Raw genomic sequence first — 22,694 nt, forward strand, 5'->3', positions numbered from 1 at the left:
GTTTTTCTTGATTTTGAAGAGTCAGTTTTGAGGCGTTAGGCTGCAGGACGATGGTTCGGAGGCAGTTGTGGAGTTAAGGAGGCTGAACGAAGCCGATCCGGGCACTTGGTTCTGCCCTGGAGGTTAATCCCTGGTGGAACCTTCTGCCACTCCCGAAGCTTACCTCCTCTGTGGAGGGAAAAGTTGGCCTCCTCCCGCGGCCTCCTCAGGTAACGCAGAGTAGCCCGGGACAACTGGCATGTTTACCCAGAGCCCCTGAGTGGAACAGACTCCGCACACCCAAAAAAACCTCCCTGACCGGCTGTGAACCCCCGAGCCCTGAGGCCATCCACCATGGGGAGGGAATAAAAGTGACTGGCTGAATGGCCAGGGCTCACAACCAGTCCCCCGTCAGGAAATATCACACTTATCACAATTTTAACGCTCGAAAAATCTGCAAGCACACAAGAGGGCCGCATCCAACACAACATGTGAACACAAACATGTGACCTCTGGACATACAGCCGCAGGGTCTCCAAAAAGAAAAGGCTTCAGGTTTAGTCCCAGAGGTAAGTCCAACTTTTGTTTTTATTGACCGACAGAAAGGTGGCTCCATCTGTAAAATGCATCAAAAGTGGGGTTATAATGTTAATCTGCAAATTCGTCATGTAATAATTTTGCATCATGCAGCCAGATAAAGTTAAAGTAAAAGAAGAAATGATGCAGAATTAGAAAATAAAATGCCTTTCTCTATTCCAATAGTATTTTATTCAGTTACATTGAATAATGACCCTCAAATGGTGACCGAATCTCAAAAAGGTTCAGTCAAAATAACTTCCTTTTGCGTCTCTTTTTGAATTGTACAAAATTTTAAATAATGTATTTGAATAAACTTGATTTTTACAAGTTTGATATTTTACAGTAATTGTAAGTCTTAATTAACATGAATAAACAATAAACCACTTCATGTCCCCTTTAAATCACTCTAATTACACAGAATAATAAAACAAATAATTTGATATCCAATCCAATCCAACTTTATTTATATAGCACATTTAACACAACAGCCAAGGTTGACCAAACTTCTTCACAGCTAAAAAATAATAATGAAACAATCAGTGAGTAAAAACAGGGTCAACACAATGCCACAATATTACAGTACTCAAATAGTGTTAAAAGCCAGCGAGTACATATGTGTCTTGAGTCGACACTAGAAGGACTCGAGACCGAGTGGTTCTAATGGAAAGAGGCAAACGATTCTACAGCCGGGGTTCAGCCACGGAAAAGGCACTGTCATCTCTATTTTTTAGTCTGGATCTTGGAACATCAAGGACAATCTGATTTGCTGACCTCAATGATAAAACATGTGTAAGATCGGATATATAAGAAGGTGCCAACCCATTTAATACCTAAAGACCAAGAATAAAGGGCATTTTGGTTTTAGATTTTTGATTTTAATTTCCTTATTAAATTGTACATTCAAATTAAAATGAAAATATATACTTTTGTAGATTATTAGTTGTACAGTCTGTGGATATTAATATAATTCTTCATTTAAATTAAAACAGCACTTAATGAACCTGGAACAATTATGCTATGAAATATATTAAATCTCATAAATAACACCAGATATATTCCTGTACAATATTACTGTTAATCCTATATAATGCTGTATATTCTCATACTAAAGTACAAGAATTACAGTGTATTTTTTTAATCGTATCTAAAATAATTAAGCTCCAAAATGTTGTTTTTCTGTTCTACGAGTTTCTCTGAATTCTGCCTACGCTCAAAGGATGACTCAGATTAGATGAGATTAGATTAGCATTTATCAATCTCTGCCACACACACACTCAGTGGTCCCCTGAGTTTATTTAACTGAACAAATACATTTAAATCACTTCAGATCGTTTAAGTTGTCGTAACTCATTTATGTTTCTTCTGCTGAATTCATTGATTTACCTAAGATATCAACAAATTAGTCCAGTCATTTGTTGTAAATGTATATGCAAGAAAATGAATTTGCTTAAGTAAATCCAACACATTTTGATAAATTAACTCTTTATCGGGGATAATGGCCATATTTGGTAACTTCCTCATTTATTTATTTTTTGATGAGTTGATATAAAACTACTGAAACCAATTAATTTCAGTTAATTATGACTTGTGCTTGAAAAATCTCACATATTAACATATTTGTTAGTAGAAATTCACACAGTTTTGTTTTCTTTTTTGTTTAAATGTGATAGAATATTTATAACAGGTGATGTTAGACACTTTAGGAGCATGTTTAATAGCATTTGTTAATTATTCATCTAATTATAAAACGGACGTTAAAAGAAGATATCTTACAAAACAATTGACAATAACATTTTATTTATACACATTTTTGAGAAAATAACAATGCAATGTCTATGATTTTGATCATTTTCCACATATTTATTGATAAAGATACGTCTCATAACAGTGTTAACTTGTTTGAATTTATCTATTTCATAATGGGAAGTTTCCAGTGTTGTAACATCAACATATTGATGGGTAATAGACAATATATAAGAGCAGTTTATATGAAATAACTATAGAAGGAAATCACTTTGAAAATCTCACATTTCCCAGGATTCCAGGTTTTAGCATTGAGTTAAATTAAACATAGCAATATTTTTAATTTACACGTAACTCTTCAGAATAATGTGAGCACTTGCCATTTTACCTCTTCGGTACGGGCTTTGTGCGAAAGTCGACTTAAAGACATTAGTTGAAAGACTGTCAACAAGTGGGTCGGAGCTGCATACTGTATATCAGATATAAACCTTACGTTCTCCGTCATGTCAGTGATGTAAAAAAAAACAACTGTCAGATTGAATGGAAAAAAAACATAAAACATGGCGAAACTGTTGTTTCCGGGCGCTTCAGACACCAGATTGTTTAAGAATTGACAGGCGGTAAACACCGTCTGATGGACGCTTAGCACTTTGTCGTTTTAAGAAACTCCAAACAAGATTAGCGTTGAGACGGGGACGTCACCTCATCAAAAAGTTAAACTGGTATCAAGGCTTCTTTGCAAAGCAGATTGGCCTTGGCAGAGTCTGTGTCTTACCAGCTGCTGCTCCTTGATCACATTTTCGGGGCAACATAGTCACTTATTAAAATAATGGAGTCACTAATCCGGCAGTAAGCCTGTTTTACTGGTCATCCAGCCAGATTATATCAATTCAACACTCCATATCGATGTTGGCTCCTGTTTGCTCGCAGCTGTGAATTCTTCAAAAACTCTCCTCAAGACTCAACTTCATGATTAATGTTGATTGTATTCATTATCAAGGACAAAAATCACACTTCATCTTTTGAACTACGTTAATTTAGTGAATTTAATATTACCATCTGCATGATTTTAGCCTCTTTTTTTTATATATTTTGCCTGCATTTATGAACAAATGCATTCTACATTTCATAACTCTTTAATCTGTGTTGCATTTCTGTGCAAAATTAAAACCATAAAAGAGGTTTGCGCAGCAGGAAGCCGATTCGTCTTGGAGTTAAATGCGCAGAGGGTCAAATGTGGTACTCGTCTTTAATGAGCTGGATATTATCTCAGGAAAAACTGTTACCGAGGTGAACACAGGCAAGAAGATATCCCAGTCGGTTCAAAGTTCATGTACAACTCTCACTAAGCAAAGAGCTGTACGGGGTATTCAAAGATAAAATATAATTAATGCTATGGATCTATCAGATTAATGTAACAATGCAACGCAAATATAGTCAAATCAATTAAAATAAATATTTGACAAAACTATAAAATTTGATGTGATGCAAAGATTTAAAAAAAAAAACAACAACAACTAAGTCTACATGAACAGTAGATAAAATGGTTTAAAATATAACTGAATATTTTTAATCTGTTCAATAATCTAAGTAGTTTTCATTTGATAAAAACACTTGATCGCCCTGTTTTGTTTTTCTAAAGTGGATTTCCGGACATGAACGAACAGCTTGGAAATGTGTAGTAAAATCTCAAATTTTGTGAAATCCAGAGTAATTATGCCAAATCTTCAACTTCTTCACCGTGAAAGAAATTATGTCCTGGTTCAACGTGATCGACCTACAAGAATCCTATCTTCTTTGTTTTTGGTAATTCTAGGAAAATTAAGAAAAGAAGATTGAATAGGGATAGCCCAGGATAGAGCCCACATCTGAGAGCAGATTCATTGTATTATTATTCAGTAAAATGTTTAAAATCTGTGGATAAAAATGTTTTGTGAGTCAGTTGTAAAAGATCCTTGGTTAAGAGAATATAGTGACTCATTTAACAAGAAATAACAGAAAAACTATTTTAAACATTTTTTAATAAAACTACAATGTGCCCAAAGTGCTATATGTCGCTATTTCTACTTGAAATCTGAACAGGAAACAAAAGAAACTGGCTCCTACAGGAAAATTACTTTGGCTTTTTAGTTCATCATAATTAATCAATTATAAATATAATATGGGTCCATGGATCCATTTAAATTTACAATGCTGACTTATCAAGTCAAGTTAGAGTTTATTTATAAAGCACATTTAAAAATCAACTCTTTGTATACAGGTTATTCAAAGATAAAATACAACCCAGTGAAGTATGATGGCAAATAAAGTCTGTTCATTATAATTCAGATAAACCCTATTCAAATTTGCTGTGTTGCAAATAAAACTTCGAGCTAATCTAATTAATGCTTGTTTTTTTTGGGGTTTTTTTTGTATTTTGAATATTCAAGTTGACAGAAAAAACTATAGCATGGAGTAACAGCTTGAATATTTTTCTGTGTCTGCAAATTGTACTGGATAAACGACCATTTTTTTACCCCTATAAAAATGTGTGTTCTATTTATTTATATTTGCATTATATATATATATATATATATATATTACACAACTATTGACCATTAAATATCATAACAATTTTGTTATTCATCCATCATACACCATATATGTACAATGGCAAACACGTTACTTCATTTTTATATTATAATACTTGTCATTCATATTTGTGTTTCTATTGAATATTGACATTTTTCATACCACTTGTTTTGAATTAGCTACAATCTTTTTTTCTAGTAAGATTGTATTTCATTATTTATCTTTACTGTTATCAACAGTGGACTCAAACTGTTTTAGCGACTTTGGTGTTTCTTATGTTTGACTCGTCACAAAAAAAAATTAGTTTGCAGTTCATTCTTGATGGGTTGAGGCTTTTCCAATGTCTTCGTATTCCTTTTGGGTTTAGTCTTCTAATGTCTTTGAATTTCTAATGGTGTCGAGGCCACTCTAATGCCAAAGGGTTGCTTATGTTTGGTGCTTATGGTCCAATTGGAACATGTATCCGTGTTCACTGTCCAACCGTCTTCCTTTAGTGTGTCAAATGAGAGGTCAGTGGTCAAAGGGCTTAACTGGACGGTCCAAACCGGCCCACCAATGACCTTACCTAAGCCTTGTTTCCACGGCACGGAATGTTCCAGTACGGTACGGAACAGCTTTTCATGTTGTTCACTCGCAAAAGTTGCGGACAGTATCGGAAGTACCGTACCCGACCGTTAACATTTATTCATAACCTCCCCGTTGAGGTAGCGCGTACATTGGTACGGTTCCATAAGGCTGAGCTACAACGCAGCCGTCTGCTGATTGGTCAGTGACGATCGTCACTCTGGACAAGCGGCAATATTTAAATATCTCCTCGCCGTATAAACTCTCCGTTGTTGTTCACATACGCCGCTTTGTGCTCAATGGTTATTTAGTGAACTGGTTTTCTGATATGTGGGCACTACACTGCCTCCTGGTGCTAATCTAAGATTACTTTAAATACTGTAGCATTGTTGCGTGACTTTTAGGTAGCATATGGAATTACTGTCAGATGTCTTTGGATCTTCCTTTACTCTGACACGTCTGCGGTGTTTTCTTTATGACCGATGCGTGAGTGTAGAGCTGTGCGTCGTCTAAAACGCAGCTTTATTAAAAGCTCTTTGACCGTCACGCAACACAACCATCCAGCCCGAATCAGCTTGCTTCTTCTCTTTCATATGGATCATCCGACATGCTGCGACTAATGGGATTTAAATTAGGCCCTTGCCTCGTGGTCACACTTCTAACTTCAACAACGGTAGGACGACTTGTTCAAGTCGCTGCTGGAGTCGTCTTATACATGGACACATAATCACTCTGTCAGCTTGCTTTGGCAGATTATCTGCACCAGCATATATGACCTAAAAGGTAATCAGAAGAAATTCAGACTCGTGGGGGTAAAGAGATTTTCCAATTTGACGAGTTGAAAAGCTTCGGATGAGATTGTTTCTTCTCACCAAAGTTTTATGTTCTTTGTCCATGTGGTGTACTGCAGACTTCAGTGGAGGCGAAAATGTCTTCCTCTGATGCCTTTTAGTTTCTGGGATTGGTTCTCTGCAGATTTGATCTTGTTTGTGACCATTACGTCTTTATACGGCGAAATTCTAAATGAAGGTATTACAAACTAGTCAGTCACAGCTGATATGAGCTTTCAAATAATGTCTGGGCAGAGATCGGGGATATCCTGGAACCTTCCAAAGAAAAATGTTGGGATGCTGTAGTGCATGGGTATCTTTGCTTGAAGATCTAAGTGAATGATTTTGTTTTCAGACATTTGTTAATTCATCGATTAGTCACCTAAAGTAGTGTTGAGCAGATAATAATCGATAATATCGATACCTACGCTGGTATCAAGTACACCAGTGCAATGAGATCGATATTAGTTTAGTTTCTCTCCAGTATACCTGCTGCTCCATCTTGACCTCTACCTGAAATAATATTTAATTCTAATTTGTTCTGGAGTGAAAGTTTTGTACACTTTGTTTATTTAAGAAAAAAATCCAGACATTACAGTGTATGGGAGGAAACTTGTTTTTTTTACTGTAGGTTGAACAAAAACTTTTATCATGATAAAGTATTTTCTGTTTTCCTAACTTTTCCCAAATTCTCTCCTCGGTTTGAACTAATTAATAAACCAAAACACTTAAAAGTCATGACAATTCATCCAGATTTTGCAATTTGATGATACATCAACCTGGAATATTAAATACTATCCCTATAGTATTGGTATCGACGATACTGGCTCTGTATTTACTGGGTATTGGATCATTATTAAATCTTGCAGTATCACACACCAATAACCTAAAGATTGCAGCTGGAGTTCACATTCTAGAGTTCAGTTGTAGATCAGTTGTGATTGATACGAAAACTGTTTCTCTTTCGTCAAAAGGTGAATTGTGTATCTACATCTTAGCATGGCTGATACCACACAAAAAAAAAAAACACCATGAAGGTTGGCAAACCACTCCTGAACTTAAAGGATTAATCCGCGTTCCTTCAGTATTGATGATCTCCGCCTTTTTCTTGAAAGACGTGATGGGAAGCGTGCCAACCAGCCGCGACTTGGAGGGTTCAGCTGAGTACAAGCGGCAGGGATTTCAGAGCCAAGACTGCAGTTATCGTTCGCTGTGGCACCTCGCCATGTGTTCACGCCTTCACGCGCCTGCCTTTCCTGTTTCACCGTCGCCAACCGGCAGCGTGCTCCTCCCCGAACGTTGGCGGTTTCGTGTAACGTTCACCAACAAGTCCCGAGCATTTCTCACAGGTTCAGCAGGTGGAAGACGCGATTTCCAAATGTATTTTAGGATTTCTGAGTAGCTCTTTAATCAGGTTGAAGCTTTTTTTTTTTTTTTTTTTTTTTTTTTACCACTCCTGAAAATAGACTGTAAAAAGAAAGTCGTTAGACCAACTTAATTGAATTGCTCCTGTTGGTAACAGCTAAATAAATTAAGTTCTTCGAACTTAATCTAATTCATTCACTTTAGTTTGAAGAACTTGATTCCTTTCATTCAACTAACTGAAGTTGTTCAATTCAGTTGGTCCAACTATTTTCTTTTTCCTCTATTAAGTATAGTAATTGGTGCTTTGTGCATGTTCTGTCACCTGAACTTAAAACAATTAGCTTCATAAGTAAGAAATGTTTCTGTTTGTCTCAAGCATTTAGTTTTATTTGTTTATATGCAGTCTTTAGAGTTTGGGATATTTGTCGCGTGACACATTGATCCAGTGAGGTTTGAAGAAACGCTGCTCCCTTATTGAAGAAGGCATTAGGAAGGAGTCCCGCGGCAACACGTCCGCGCCAGAAGGCTTATCCCGTCAATATCAAACAAGAGGACTGATCAATATGTCTGAGTGAAGCCGGTGTCCGGGATAATGAGATATTATCAGAAATGGATCAAATAGTGTGTCTGAAACATTAGTGATTTTGGACCAGACTCAATCCAACAGCTTGATTAACAAATGTACCGAAGATTACTAAATTACTATTTAGAAAAATAAAAATAAAACATGATTATGAGGATTTAAAAGTAGTTTTATGAAACTTTTTTGAGGGGCAGAAGCAATTTACTGCAACTTGTAAACAATCGCAGAAACTGATTGTCATATTTCTTAGTTTTATTTTTTAATTTTGTTTCTTGCTGTCATCCTTTATTAATCTAAAAATAAACACCAATTTAAAATTCAAACAAATGTGAACACATCTAAATAAAAAGTTTATTTCTACAGTTTAAAATTCTACATTTAACAACATTTACGCAAAAAAAGAAGAAAATAAATGTGTGGTAAAGTTTTTCTAACTACACAAATATTTCTTAATCCTCTGAATAGTTATAGAGAAAGGGTATGTAAGTTGTATTTCATTTACTTATTACATGGTTGGTTTTTTTTTTTACATCTTTTGCTCCAAATATAGTTAAATAAATACATTTCGGGTTAACCCACTCAAGAAAATGTAAATATTGTAAGAATATTTTATTTTGTTAAATTATTTTGTATATTTGTGAAGACATTTTCAGAAGAAGCTACAATATTTAGGTTAATTAGTTAAATCTATATTTTCTTTTGGAACATCTATAGAAATAGGTGTATCCTGCCCTTAACATGATAAAGTGGTATAGAAGTTCGACTGTTGAAAAAAGTTTTTAGAAAATAACATAAAAATCAAATGGCAAAAAAGCTTCCAACAGTGCTTAAAGTTTTTCCACTTTTTAATAATTAAAAGTGTCATTTATTTAATATTATCTTTAGTTTATATACATTTAAAAAGTAAATATTAAGTTGATGTTTTTACAACTTGAAGATATCAAAAATTGTACACAGTTTTATTTTAAGTGTCTCACAAACTCCAAATATTTTCTGTAATTTCATATCTTGAAGCATTATGATTTAGTTTCCTGTACTTCATATTTTTAAGTACAAATGCATATAAACAATCCAGAAAACTATAAAGATAATAAATAGAAATTCATTTGAATGTTCCAGTCATTAACATTGTGTTTTCTGCAACTTCAGTTTTCGCCCTGAAATGAAAATGTATAACGTTCTTAGTTTGAAGAAGTCTGAGTTCAAACTCCTGTAAAAATGTTTGCATCTTAAAATTCACTGGGGAATCATGATATCGCATCGATCACAATGAGCTTGTTTGCGGATCAACGTGGCTTTCCACGCGGTCGGGTCAAAGGTTAGAGGGTTAGAAAACGTATCAGGATCTTGCCGAGCCTCGCGGCGATACGGGGACGGTTCCGGTACTGGTACCCGGACCGGTGGAATTGCAGGAGCTGCTGCTTTCTGTGGGACGTCTCGAGTTTTCGTGGAAGTTTTTTTTTTCTCGTGTCTTTTCGTCTTAAGGCTTTATGGCAAGCACAGATGTCCCGCCGTGGTATTTGCACTATCAGTGCATCACGCGAGATCTTAATCTGTGACTTTGCCGCTGTCTGCAGTGCATCGAGGATTTGTGGAGTGTCAGATTAGAGCTTTACGTCGTCATAAATCTCTGCTTCCCAACTTGGCCGGCTGGTGGCGGGCGGGGCAGTTGCCTGGTGCAGTGTGAGGTCTTCACACAAACCATCGGCGCGTCTCAACAGGGTTTTGTTTTTTATTGTCTTCATGTGGCTGGATGGTCGTTTTCCAGGACCCTATCAGACCTTTTCTACCTTCTTGAGGTCGAACACTTGTAGACAGAATTGTCCTGGTTTTTCGTGATGAACTACTGCATCCCAGATGTGTACGATACGGCTCACGCCGGGGTGGGGGGCTACTCAGTGCAGGGCGGTGGGGAGCACTGCATGTACCGGGGCGAGGGTCCAGGGTACGGGCCGCACTGCGAGTCCCAGCCGCTGCACCACCCGCCCTGCGTGGAGCCGCCCTGGCTGCCCAGCCAGCACTACTCCTGCTCCTATGCCGCCGGCCCGCCCGTCTTCAAGAACGAGTTCTGCAGCGTGGACATCCCGCTCCACCACTTCCACCATCAGCCCGAGTACTTCCCCGAGATCAAACCAGAGTTCTCCCACCTGCACTGGATGCAGGGCGCACACAAGAAAGGTAACGCCGCTCAGGATCGTCTTCGCCCGCTGCTCAGCCAGGAGAGGCTTAAATACCTGCGCCGAGAAATAAAACCACGGGTAGACGTCTGTAACTAGAAGATATCTCTCTATCTATCTGTGTGTTTTTCTTCAAGAAATATATACTACAAAAAACATTTTGTATAAATAGACAATATATTTGTGTGTGCGTGTGCGTGTGCGTGCGAGTGTGTGTGTGTGTTCTGATTTCTCCGTCCGAAGCCCCCGGTTGGTCTGGTGCTAATTACTGATGCTTTGTCCACTGATCAATGAATCCATGATGTCTGGGTGGAAATCCAAGATTTAAGACGTTGGCTGGTCTGTGAGTGGGACCTGCTGAGGTGGGCTGTGGCGGGGTGGAGCGGCGGTATTGATTGTGGTGGTGCAACAGAAGGCCCGTGCAGGATGAGTGGGTGTTCTTTAAAATAAGTAGATATTGATCAGCTTGGAACATGTCAGAGGTCAGTGTGTTCGGCTCGTTAGGGACGATCTGCACATTCTCCTCCTAAAATCTGTCAGTGTTATTCTCATGACATCAAATCTGTGTCCGTTAAACTCAGATTACATCAACTCTGTGTCCGTTATATTCAGATTACATCAGATATTTACCATTTAGATATGAAGAACACAATTTACTATAATTTTCAACAGAGGTTTAACCTTTAACAGTTAAATTTAGATGGTAGATTTTTATCTTCTGGGTTTAAATTTAAAATTTGGACTTTTAATTGTCGACACTTCTCAGCTATTTTGAAGTTTTGTTCACTTCCTGATATATCAACAATTTTTCAGAGCAGCATAGATTTAATATTCTTGTAAATCTTCATATTCAACGATTATTGGAATTTTTGTAAAAACTTCAGTAGTAAAAAAATAAATACTCTGATAACATTTCTACTGTTTTTATTTTCTTCTCTGTTCAGATTTAAAATGACCTCAATTTGTGTTTAAAATCAAAGTTACGGTTTTCTTCTTAATATCTGAATTTATTACAAAGTTTTCACTTTATTTAGAACACTTTCAAACAGCATTCAATCTTTATTTTGTTGTTTGAGCTATATATACAGTATATAATTTTTTTTTTTTACTTTGTCCTCAACAAAGAACAGTTTCAGGTTTTTACTTTGGTGTCAGTGTTATATTTCTGATATTTTAAGTTTTTTCAACTTTTCCACTTCAGATTTTCTCAATATTTGGACCGTTTTAATTTCCTTTACTATTTTTAATCTTTATATTTGATGTTTACATTTCAGGCATTTTATTTATTTATTTATTTTTTTTTTGCTTCCACTTTAGTCTGAAAGAAAAATTCAAAACTTTTCCACAAAGTTGATATTTTTAATGTATTCTTTACATCTCTGCTTTACTTTTGAAGTTCAGGTTTTATTTTGAAGCTTAGCATTTCCATTTTATTTCAATAAATTTACCACAATGTTTCTGTACACATTTCGTCTTTTTGGGATTGGTTTATTCTCAATGTCTTGGCTTTATTCTGAAAGAGTCAACTTTAATATTGACAGTTTAACTTTATTTTGAAGTTCTGTTTATGTTTTTAGTCTCCCGCTTTCTATCAAGTTTTTACACTTTCTCCTCAAAGTGTCTCCTTCACTCTGATTGTTACTTTGACTGTTTTCTACCTTCTTTGAATTACTTGGGAGTTCCTCTGACTTCCTGTCCGGTGATTGCCGTTTTTCCACTGACCTGTGCATCATTGCTCCGTGTCTTTGTTTGCAGGGTACATACCGAGTTACTTGGACAAGGATGAGTTATGTGTAGTGTGCGGGGACAAAGCCACGGGCTACCACTATCGCTGCATCACCTGCGAAGGTTGCAAGGTAGGAAGGTTAGCGGCAGCTCGGACGGACGCGCCACCGCCCGAATGGAAGCGCCGTCGCTCGCCTTCGACGATGATGATGATGTGAGAGTTTTGTCCCAACAGGGATTCTTCAGGAGGACCATCCAGAAGAATCTCAATCCGACCTACGCTTGTAAGTACGACGGGAAATGTGTCATCGACAAAGTGACCAGAAACCAGTGCCAGGAATGTCGCTTCAAAAAGTGCATCGCAGTGGGGATGGCGACAGACTGTAAGTCCGAATTATTCTGTCTCCGGTGGTTTTTCTTGGTATTGTCTTTAGAGAAGCGGACATGAGATGTGGTTAGAGTTCCTCTTAGTCTCGTGTCCGTCTGTCTTTCTCGTTTTGTATGTGAGAAACCTTGAAATTGAGGATTGAAAGAGGTTTGGAAGGGTTGCACTTCGAGAGCCCTTGGGTTTTTTTATAACAATCCGTCAAAACCTTCTACTGTTTTCTCTCAAAAACACTGACCTGAATCTGTTACCGGTAGAACCCTGTCTGCACTTAATGAGACGACCACTTATACAAAGCCACTGTCTCAAGTCCCAAAAGATCAAATAGAGTCATATCGGAACTTTCACTATTTCGTCCTGTGCTTTCTGAACTGAGAATAAATAAATTATCTGAGCAAATATTACTACCTTGGATGTTAATCCAAGAACAACCAACAGTTTCCACATATTGAGCTTTGATTTTGACTCTGTCAACCATTTCAGAGAAATTAATAGAAATCCCTGAGCACTCCAATCTTGTACAGTAACTATTGGATAGAAAGAACTGGATTCGCTGCACACGTCCATATTACTATTGCCGGAACCTTCTGTGAATTTGTTCCTCAGCTTTTAACCCTCGATTAGCCGTCGTCGTTGTCTTCATCACGGTACTTTGCTTCTCTCCAGTCCCTCAGAAGTTTCTCACAGACGCCGAACTCTTTCGGCTGCTCGCGTTCTGTTTTCTGTCTTTACTCTCGAGACATTTTTCTTGCTGTCAGTCAAACACAGTAGTAATGGAGGTTGTTCTATGGTACGGAAGCGGCGTTCTGTGGTCACACTGAAACATCTAGTGGCCACAGATGGTATGTACCAATGTAACTAAATTGGAGCTTTGAATTTTATACGTGAGATTCAGTTGGAGGTTTCTTTTTAATCTTTAAGATGTTTTAATTCTTCTTCTTCTTCTTCTTTTTCTTTTTCTTTTTCTTCTTCTCCACCTCTCCAGTGGTGCTGGATGACAGTAAGAGGCTGGCCAAGAGGAAGCTGATAGAGGAGAACCGGGAGCGTCGACGGAAGGAGGAGCTCCAGAAGACAGTATGGGACCGGCTGGAGCCCACCCAGGAGGAGTGGGATCTGATCCGCATGGTGACGGAGGCCCACATGGCCACCAACGCACAGGGGAACCACTGGAAGCAGAAGAGGAAGTTCCTGGTGAGATGTGCCTCCTCCCGCCTCTCCTTCTGTCTGCCCCTCCTCCCTCCACAGCCTCCATTGTATCGATTACCCCTCGAGCCTCGACCCCCTCCCTCCCTTTCTCTCTCCCCTCCCCCTCCACCCCCAGCCCCCCACCCCACCCCCCCCCCGCCCACGGATCCACTGTTCCCTGTGTTAATATGTCCATGTGTTTTTGTATCTCCTTGTAGAATGGGGAGAATTAGCTGGACGAAGGACAAAAGTGTGTTCCTCCACGCAGCAGCACTAGTTTATATCAGAAACCTCTCACTCTTTGACTCCCTCTCTCTCTCTCTCTGTCTCTCTCTTTTTGTCTCTCTCTGTCTCTCTCGCTCTCTGCGTCTCGCGCCAAAGCTATGATCCTAAACTTGCTAATGCTAATTAACCTGCCTCTGATTTTTTTGATTTCTTCTCATTCTCTTCTTCCTTTCGCAGCTTTGATTTCACGCCTCACTTCACTTCTTTATTTTGTTTCAACTAATTTGGCTTTTCTTTCTGTTCAAGTCTAATCGCCATGTCCAGATTGAAAGTCTGTCAGCTGTTGACTTGATGTTGGGTTTCTGTGGTCCGAATCGGAAGCTCGATGAAAACTGCGCGACTTTGTCCCGTCGTGTCTCGAGATGCGAATGGAATTCAATGAGTCACTCGATCAGCAAGCAAACAAGGAAAGTTAATTTACCCCTCCGTACTCACCTTTTTTTCACTTGATCGCGATTTTTGCAGAATCGAAGCATGTCTTCGTGTCGTGTTGGCGTCATGTTGGACATCATGTTCGCGATGTCTTGGCATCGTGCTGAGGTTGTGTTGGCGTCATGTTAGACTTCCTCGTCGGACATCTCGTTTGACGTCTTGATGGATGCCTCATTGGACGTCTCGTTGGCCCTCTCTTTGGTCGTCTCATTGGAAGTCTCCTTGGTCGTCTCATTGGATGTCTTGTTTGACGTCTCGTTGGGCATGTTGTTGGTCGTGTCGTTGGACATCTCGTTGGTCTTCTCATTGTTTGTCTTGTTTGTTGTCTCGTTTGTCATCTCGTTAGACTTCTCATTGGCCGCCTCGTTGGGCGTCTTGTTGGATGCCTCGTTGGTCGTCTAAGTCTCGTTAGTCATCTCGTTGGATGTCTCATTGGACGCCTCGTTGGGCATCTAGTTGGATGCCTCGTTGGTCGTCTCGTTGATTGTCTCGTTGGTTGTCTCATTGGTCGTCTCGTTGGATGCCTCGTTGTGCATCAGGTTGCGTCCGACTCTGGCCACAGAAACTCAAGCCTGATGTCTGCTCACCTGTTTCTTCTATCTGCACTCTTTCATCTGTCTTCAGTTTTAACTTGTTTTCTTTTTAGTTGACGGGTTCTACATTGAAACTTCACGATTCCTGTTGATTATCCAACAGGTCGAGGAAGCAATGCTTCTTAATGAAATAACATGTAATTTATTCTATACTTCTGACCAGAGTGCAGCGGGGGTGAAAGAAGCTAAGGTAAGATGCTTAAATTAATTATGTGATTAATTTGTTGGTTTTTTCAGTATTTTATTAGTTTTGCCAAATAAAATCAAGAAATAGTGATCAGAAAGTTTAAGAGAAATCCAGATTAGGCTGGAATACCAGTTTGTACCACAAGATGGTACATTGAGACCAACTAAAAAAATGTCCTGTATTCAACAAAAACCATGAGATAAACTGGGAAATTACACAAGCAATACTTTTTTTGTCTGAAAATTAAGAATGATTCCAGTCGAGTTAGAGCTGATTGCACACAAAGAAATATTAGTGTCTGTTTGACCTCTGACCCCACCTCACTTCCTGTGTCCCCAGCCTGAGGAAATTGGTCAAGCGTCCATGGTCAGTGCGCCTGAAGGAAACAAAGTGGATTTAGAAGCCTTCAGTCAGTTTACAAAAATAATCACCCCTGCCATAACCAGAGTGGTGGACTTTGCCAAAAAACTGCCTATGTTTTGTGAGGTAAGAGCCCGGAAACCTGTTTTATAACAATATATAAATCAATTCAGTCATATAGTTTGATTCATTTTGTCCATTTGTTCTCAGAAACCAGCTGAAACCAGATTTAATAAATGTATTCACTAGTTCATTATGATTGCTCAGCTAGCCGTCCAACATGCTAATGGAAACTTTTTCGATTTTAATATCGTTTTGTGTTCATTTGTAAAGATTTATTGATGCTGCATTGAAATGGAAAGATGCCAGTTGGGAATATTTCAATTCCGAGTTTAGAGCGTTCACAGTGTGTGCTGGTTAGCGTTTTGTTCGCTAGCCTGGAGCTAACCCGTTCCTCTGCCTGCAGCTGCCTTGTGAAGACCAGATCATCCTGTTGAAAGGTTGCTGCATGGAGATCATGTCTCTGCGCGCGGCGGTCCGCTACGACCCGGAGAGCGAGACCCTCACGTTGAACGGGGAGATGGCGGTGACCCGGGGTCAGCTGAAGAATGGCGGCCTGGGTGTGGTGTCGGACGCCATCTTTGATTTGGGCATGTCGCTGTCGTCTTTCAACCTGGACGATTCGGAGGTGGCTCTGCTGCAGGCCGTCATCCTGCTCTCATCTGGTACGCTCAACACGTGTTCTCATTATGTTCTCACCATTTTCTACAGATGTTCTCATGTTGTCATCATGTTCACATCCTGTTCTATTCCAACTCTCATCCAGTGAGCTCAACATCTCATCATGTTCTCACCATTTTCTCCAGATGTTCTCATCATGTTCTCACCCTGCTCTCATTATGTTCTCATGCTTTTCTCATCATGTTCTCACCATTTTCTCCAGATGTTCTCACCATTTTCTTCAGATGTTCTCACCATGTTTTTACCATGTTCTCACCTTTTTCTCCAGTTGTTCTGATCATGGTATCATTTTCTCCAGATGTTCTCGGCATGTTCTCCACATGTTCTCACCATTTTCTCCAGATGTGCTCATCATGTTCTCACCATGTTCTGAGCACACATTGATACATTCATCTAATCACAGCTTCTCTCTACAATCTCCACAAAGGCCGGGACTAAAGTGCCTGAATAAAAAACGTTTTTCAGAGAGAAGAATTTGGCGGGAAATCTCACATGTGACTATTTTTCCAAGTGTCCATCCTCGTCCCAAATCTCTTGACGTTAGCGTTTGACCAGGCAGGAGTGAGACCAGCCAAATTTCTCTGAGTGGGAGTCATTAGATCTCAATACTGTGGCGTGGTGGGCTTATCCTCCACCCCCGTCTGCCTCCTCCTCGGCCTCCAATCAATACTGTGAGCAATAACACAACACACACGTGGGGATTAAGGTTCACACTCAGTCATGTTTGTGGACGACCTCATCAAGTCACAAAGTCATGATCTTTAACACCAAATCCGCTCCAGGATCAGAACAAGCGCTTGACTTTTCTCAGTTGTAAACAGACACTCGCTAAGTGATCTGATCTGATCTGATCTGATCTGATTACAACTGAGAAAAGTCCCGGCATTTGCTAATTATACATAGGATATAAGTTGTAAATAACAAGTAACTGGTTACTTGAAAGAGTAATTTGTGATACTTTTAATTGTAATCATGTGCTGTATTATTGTAGTGTTGCAGTTGACATCAGTTAGTGGAGGAAGATGCTCTATAATCTGGATGTTAGAGGAGGAAGATGCTCTATAATTCGGATGTTAGAGGAGGAAGATGCTCTATAATTTGGATGTTATTGGAGAAAGATGCTCTATAATTGGAATGTTATTGGGGGAAGATGCTCTATAATCTGAATATTATTGCAGGAAGATGTTCTATAATCTGGATGTTAGAGGAGGAAGATGCTCAATAATTTGGATGTTAGCGGAAGATGCTCTATAATCTGAACGCTATTGCAGGAAGATGTTCGATAATCTGAATGTTAGAGGAGGAAGATGCTCTATAATCTGAATGTTAAAGGAGGAAAATACTCTATAATCTAGATGTTGGTGGAGGAACATCCAGGAACGTCCTGTTATCTGGATGTTTCAGGAGGAAGATGCTCTATAATCTGGATGTTAGAAGAGGGAGATGCTCTATAATCTGAGATAATCTACCATGACACAGACATAAACTCATGTTTATTTAAGGCTGCTAATGCTAGATATTAGCTAATGCTAATCTTGGTCACAGGATTAACAACACACACACACACAGATTTTCCTCTTTTCAGTGACGGTGAACTCAGTTGCTATGGAAACGAGAAGCCAGATCCGAACCATTGTAAACAGCTGCTGGTGTTCGTGCGACAGGCTACTCCCACAAAACTGACCGACCCGATGTTTTTGTCCCCAGATCGGCCGGGCCTGAGCAGCGTGGAGCGGATCGAGCGCTGCCAGGAGGAGTTCCTCCTGGCCTTTGAACATTACATCAACTACCGCAAACACAAGGTGGCGCACTTCTGGCCCAAGCTGCTGATGAAGGTGACGGACCTGCGGATGATCGGGGCGTGTCACGCCAGCCGCTTCCTGCACATGAAACTGGAGTGTCCCAACGAGCTGTTCCCTCCGCTCTTCCTGGAGGTCTTCGAGGACTGACCTGTGTGTGTGTGTGTGTGTGTGTGTGTGTGTGTGTGTGTGTGTGTGTGTGTGTGTGTGTGTGTGTGTGTGTGTGTGTGTGTGCGTGTGCGTGTGCGCGAGTGCGCGAGTGCGTGTGCGTGTGTGTGTCAGCGCCTGGGCACCCTGGTGGTCTCGGGTGGAACCAGCAGGAGACCCGTCACAAAGGAACTTTGTAAAAGCACTACTGCGTGTCACTTCATTCCATAGTTTAGCTCTCCGGTCTAGTCTTGGATGGAACCATTCCTCACAGTGCGGGTACATGTGAATAGCCTTTTTTGTTTTGTTTTTGTTGTTGTTGTTTTTACTGGTTTTATTTCTCTGTTTTGTTGTCGTGGATATAATCTCTCACCTCGGATTTTACTCTAGGTTATTTTGTCTTGATGATTGTACAGTTTGGTGATCTTACCGATCTTTCCATCCTTTATGTTGAGAACTCAGTGGCTGCTCACCTCATGCACATGATAAGACAGTGTTAGCGATCCGTTAGCCCCTCCGAACCCCCCCTCCCATCTCCGCCGTACTGTGACCTGATCTGCTACTCGCCAACGCTAACCCACTAGCCCGTGGACCCTCACACATTTTCTTTTTTTTGGGGAGTAGAACCGAATGTTCCGGGATATATTAAAAAAAAAAAAAGAAATCAGTGTTTCCAATCGCAAGGAATTCAAAGTTTAGTGACATCACCATGCCGTTTGCGCCGCGGCTACGTTGCGACGCGCGCAACGCTAACACTAGGCGACATTTACTGTTTGACTTTGCAGTTCGTCTCATGGAATCCCCGAAATGAACACGACTTCGTTTTCCGAGCAGAAGTACGCACAATTCTCGCCTTTTGTGGCAAGCAGCTACGTTTTTTTCACGGGAATGCTAACATGGCATGCTAATGGGCTAGCACGCCTCGTTGAATACGGTAACATTGACTGTTGTGCTGCGACAGAATATTCATGACGGTGCACAAGATTGAGAAAACAATATTTTTGTCAGTTGGAAAGGGAATGTTTTTTTTACAAAATTTGCAAAAAGGCTAATTTATGTATTTTAAAATGTGGTCATTTAACCAGAGCATCATCTGCATAAGTGATTTTAATGGAATTCTATCAGGAAGTCTGTGATGTAAAAATCTAAAAAGAAAAATTATTGTAACTTTGACTTTACAATCTTTATTTTATAGAGGAGGAACTTTGCCTCCTATAATGTTGACATTGAAGAACATAAGTGAAAAACTGAAAATGATCTACTTATGAGGGGAAATTCATCTGATAATTTCCTGTTAAAAGATCCAAAGTGCAAATACAACAAAAAAGCAATAATACACAACCAAGTTAAAATTATATGAACTAGAACTCACAATAATTCGATGTAAAAAAAAAAAAATTTTATTCTCCCAGAGCGAAACCACCACAAATATTCTTTTTTTTAAAATTGTCTTTTAAAATGTTCTGTATTCTTTGTCATTTGTAATAATAAAATGATATATTTTTACATCTTGGTGGAAATTTAATTTATCACATTTTGGGACATTTGTTTCTTTTTCTTTTTTTTTAAATCTAGATTTTTTTTCTAAGCCAAAAATAAATAAATAAAAGTATCTTAAGTAAAAAGGAAAGGTAGTAGTCTTAAAAGGTTTTTCCTAATTTTGTTCACCTTGAATTTATTTCTCTAAACTTTAATCTACACCACTTTTTAATGTTGCTACGTTGCTTTTATTTTGAAAATGCAATTTTCATCTTGTTTCATCTCCTCTCTCTCTCTCTCTGTATATATATATATATATATATATATATATATATATATATATATATATATATATATATGAATTAAGAGCAACATGTCATCTTTATTCTCATATTTTAGCTTTACATTTATTCTGAAATAAATACACTCGTAATGTTATGTTTTTTCTTAATTCTTAATATTTTGCCATTTATTTCCGATATTCGGACTTTGTCGTGATTTTTTTTGCTTCTTTTTAGAATTTTCCTAGACATTTTCCCATTTCTCAGTACTTTTATTGTATTGTGAAAATGTCGAGTTTTCTCAAGATCTTATTTGATTTTATTTTGAAAAATCAGCCTCTCTTTTGTGACCATTTTACTTTTTCCTCATATGTATTTTCTTTTTTTCGAACAATTTCAAAACTTATTTCTTAGCATTTAAACTTTCATTTTACTAAATTGTGACACTTTTCTTCACATTCCAAGCTTTTATAGAATTATTTAGTTTTTCAGTATTTTAGATTTTTCAATTTATTCTTCTTTCCTTGCTTGCCAGTAGAATATCTTTTTTTCGTCTGTTTTTTTCACAACAAAGTTTTTACATTTTGCGTTCATACTTTCGACGTGATAATTACAATTTTGATGAATGTGTTGTAAAATATTCCCAATACTCCGTCTTGGTGAATATTCTGTCGCAGCGTTTACAAAGATCTCCGGATTGGGTGATTGTGTCCACGTTTGTCGCCTTTATATTTACCAGCCGGATGATAGAAAGGATCCTACAAACCGCCGACAGTGAAAGGAATGCAGCAGTAGCATTAACGAAAAAATTATGATAAAGAAAAGAGGACGAGGGTTGATCGGTCAGGACAAACAAAAAGCACATTAACGGCACTGATGTCAGGAAACGACAATCATAGAGTAACTTTGTGTGTGTGTGTGCGTGTGTGTGTGTGTGTGTGTGTCACATGTCGTGCCAAATCGAAACGAATGCCCCGCCCACTCCCCAATGCTAGCATGCCGCTCGCACGCTGTCTTCCCTCCGACTTGTGTTTCCGTTCGCCGCTTCGCCTGAACTCCTTGCTCCGTCGTTCTCCGGGTTCCGTCGGGTCGACTGCTTGTTGAGGCGGTTGCGTCATGGTGCTATGGTGGCGATGCTAGCTGGACGGTGGCCCGGCGCCCCACCCATCCCCCCCCCCCCCCCCTCCCCCACCACCCTGGGTTCCGACCCGCCACTGTGACCGAGCCGGCGAATCCAAACGAGACAGAGCCGTAGCCGCTCCCTCCCTCCGCGTCCTTCAGTGGCGTCGCATCGTGACGGTCGTCCGTGTATCTCGCTCTCCTCAGCTTCACACTTCTTCTCGCCGCCGACGCTTCTCTTCTCGTCTTTCTGATTTTTGTTCATGGAAGCAATAGAGATGCTGCAGTGTTTCTGAATGAACCGGACCTCACACACTCACCTCGCAGACTGAACTGACTTTAAAATGCACAGACAATCAGAGGGAGAGATGAAGCCGGACGGAGGAAACGCAGGAACAGGAGGACGGCCGTGTTTACGCTCGCTTCCCCGTAGAAAAACAACCCCTTAAAAAAAACCAACATGTCAGCAAGCGCATTTGCCTGGTCAAGAAATGTACCTAAAATGGACAAATAAAAACGATCCGTTATGCTGCTTTTCTTTAGGTTGGTTTATAGTCTGACTAGTTTTTTATTTTTCCCCAGTTGTCATTTGACATCAGCCTCTTTATCCTTCTGGGCCTGTGGAAGATTCAGTTATTTTCAGTTTCTTTCAAAAAGCACAAAATTCACCACGCTCAACACAGAAAACCTAAAAATATCAGTATCAGCAATATCAATGCTAAAAAAGAAACATGTAAAAGAACAAACAGTAACTGTGAAAGGCCTAAACTCCTAAAACAGTTTTAAGAAAAGGTACACAAGCTAAAATGGCCAAAGGAGCTGAAACGAATCGCTAAATCTGCTTAATAGGGTAAAATGGCTCAAAATTTTTTAACATTTTAGAAACCAATCAATGCTATAAAGTGGCTGAATAAATCAGTTAAAAGTGTAAAAAAAAAATGGCTAAAATCACTTAATCGTCTGAAGCAACTGAAATAACTAAAACTGCTCAAATACTTTATGAAACTTAAAATGGCTGAAATCACTAAGTCAGACAAAAGTCAAACGACAGCTGAAATAGCTTAAATTGCTACATGGCACACTTTCATTAAATAATTCAAACTAAAATGACTTAAAATAGTTCAGGGCCTGGTTGTTGAAAACTGGGTTGCCTTTTAACCAGTCGTTAAATACATTTAACCGACGGTTAACTTTACCAGCACTGCTATCTTGTTGTTCAAAACGCGGTTAACTTATCTTGACGTTAAGGTTAGCGCGCCTACAGACCACCGGTAAGATTTTAACAGTGTGGTTAACTCTCGATGCCAGTTCAACAAAGGAAGGATGGGGTGTACTGTGGACTTAATTTTGACATAAATCAATACATTAATGAAGAGTTACACCTCCACCACCGGTTTGGGAGAAGATCAACCATCTCTGATGTAGAAGATGAGTGAGTGCCGAGTCATGTCTCACTGTGTAAACTCATTGTTCTAATAAATTACTATTTGGTACCTTAGAACCTAAGCATTTGGGCATCATATAATATATAGTGCATAAATGGTGCATTCTAATGCATTGTGGACAACTAAATACTACATTGTGA

General features: G+C 39.2%; 1 protein-coding gene across 5 annotated transcripts in view; it reads left to right on the forward strand.

The window, feature by feature from the left end:
* Positions 1-19,740, forward strand: part of thrb (thyroid hormone receptor beta) — a gene marked incomplete at its 5' end in the record, with an annotated part of 103,576 nt that extends 83,836 nt beyond the window's left edge. For 2 of the 5 annotated variants that reach the window (XM_080485542.1, XM_080485543.1), the window contains 7 exons: positions 12,147-12,247; positions 12,352-12,499; positions 13,487-13,692; positions 15,100-15,186; positions 15,523-15,669; positions 16,010-16,268; positions 17,992-19,615. In XM_080485542.1, coding sequence (XP_080341668.1) covers positions 12,147-12,247; positions 12,352-12,499; positions 13,487-13,692; positions 15,100-15,186; positions 15,523-15,669; positions 16,010-16,268; positions 17,992-18,233 — 1,190 coding nt within the window. In that variant the 3' untranslated portion in view covers positions 18,234-19,615. Of the gene's footprint in view, positions 1-10,052; positions 10,393-12,146; positions 12,248-12,351; positions 12,500-13,486; positions 13,693-15,099; positions 15,187-15,522; positions 15,670-16,009; positions 16,269-17,991 lie in introns of those variants that run through there. The other 3 variants (XM_080485546.1, XM_080485544.1, XM_080485545.1) reach the window with 3 other exon arrangements.
* Positions 19,741-22,694: the final 2,954 nt, after the last annotated feature.

The sequence above is a fragment of the Lipophrys pholis genome, assembly GCF_963383615.2.
Source record: "Lipophrys pholis genome assembly, chromosome: 17".
Classification (NCBI taxonomy): Eukaryota; Metazoa; Chordata; class Actinopteri; order Blenniiformes; family Blenniidae; genus Lipophrys; species Lipophrys pholis.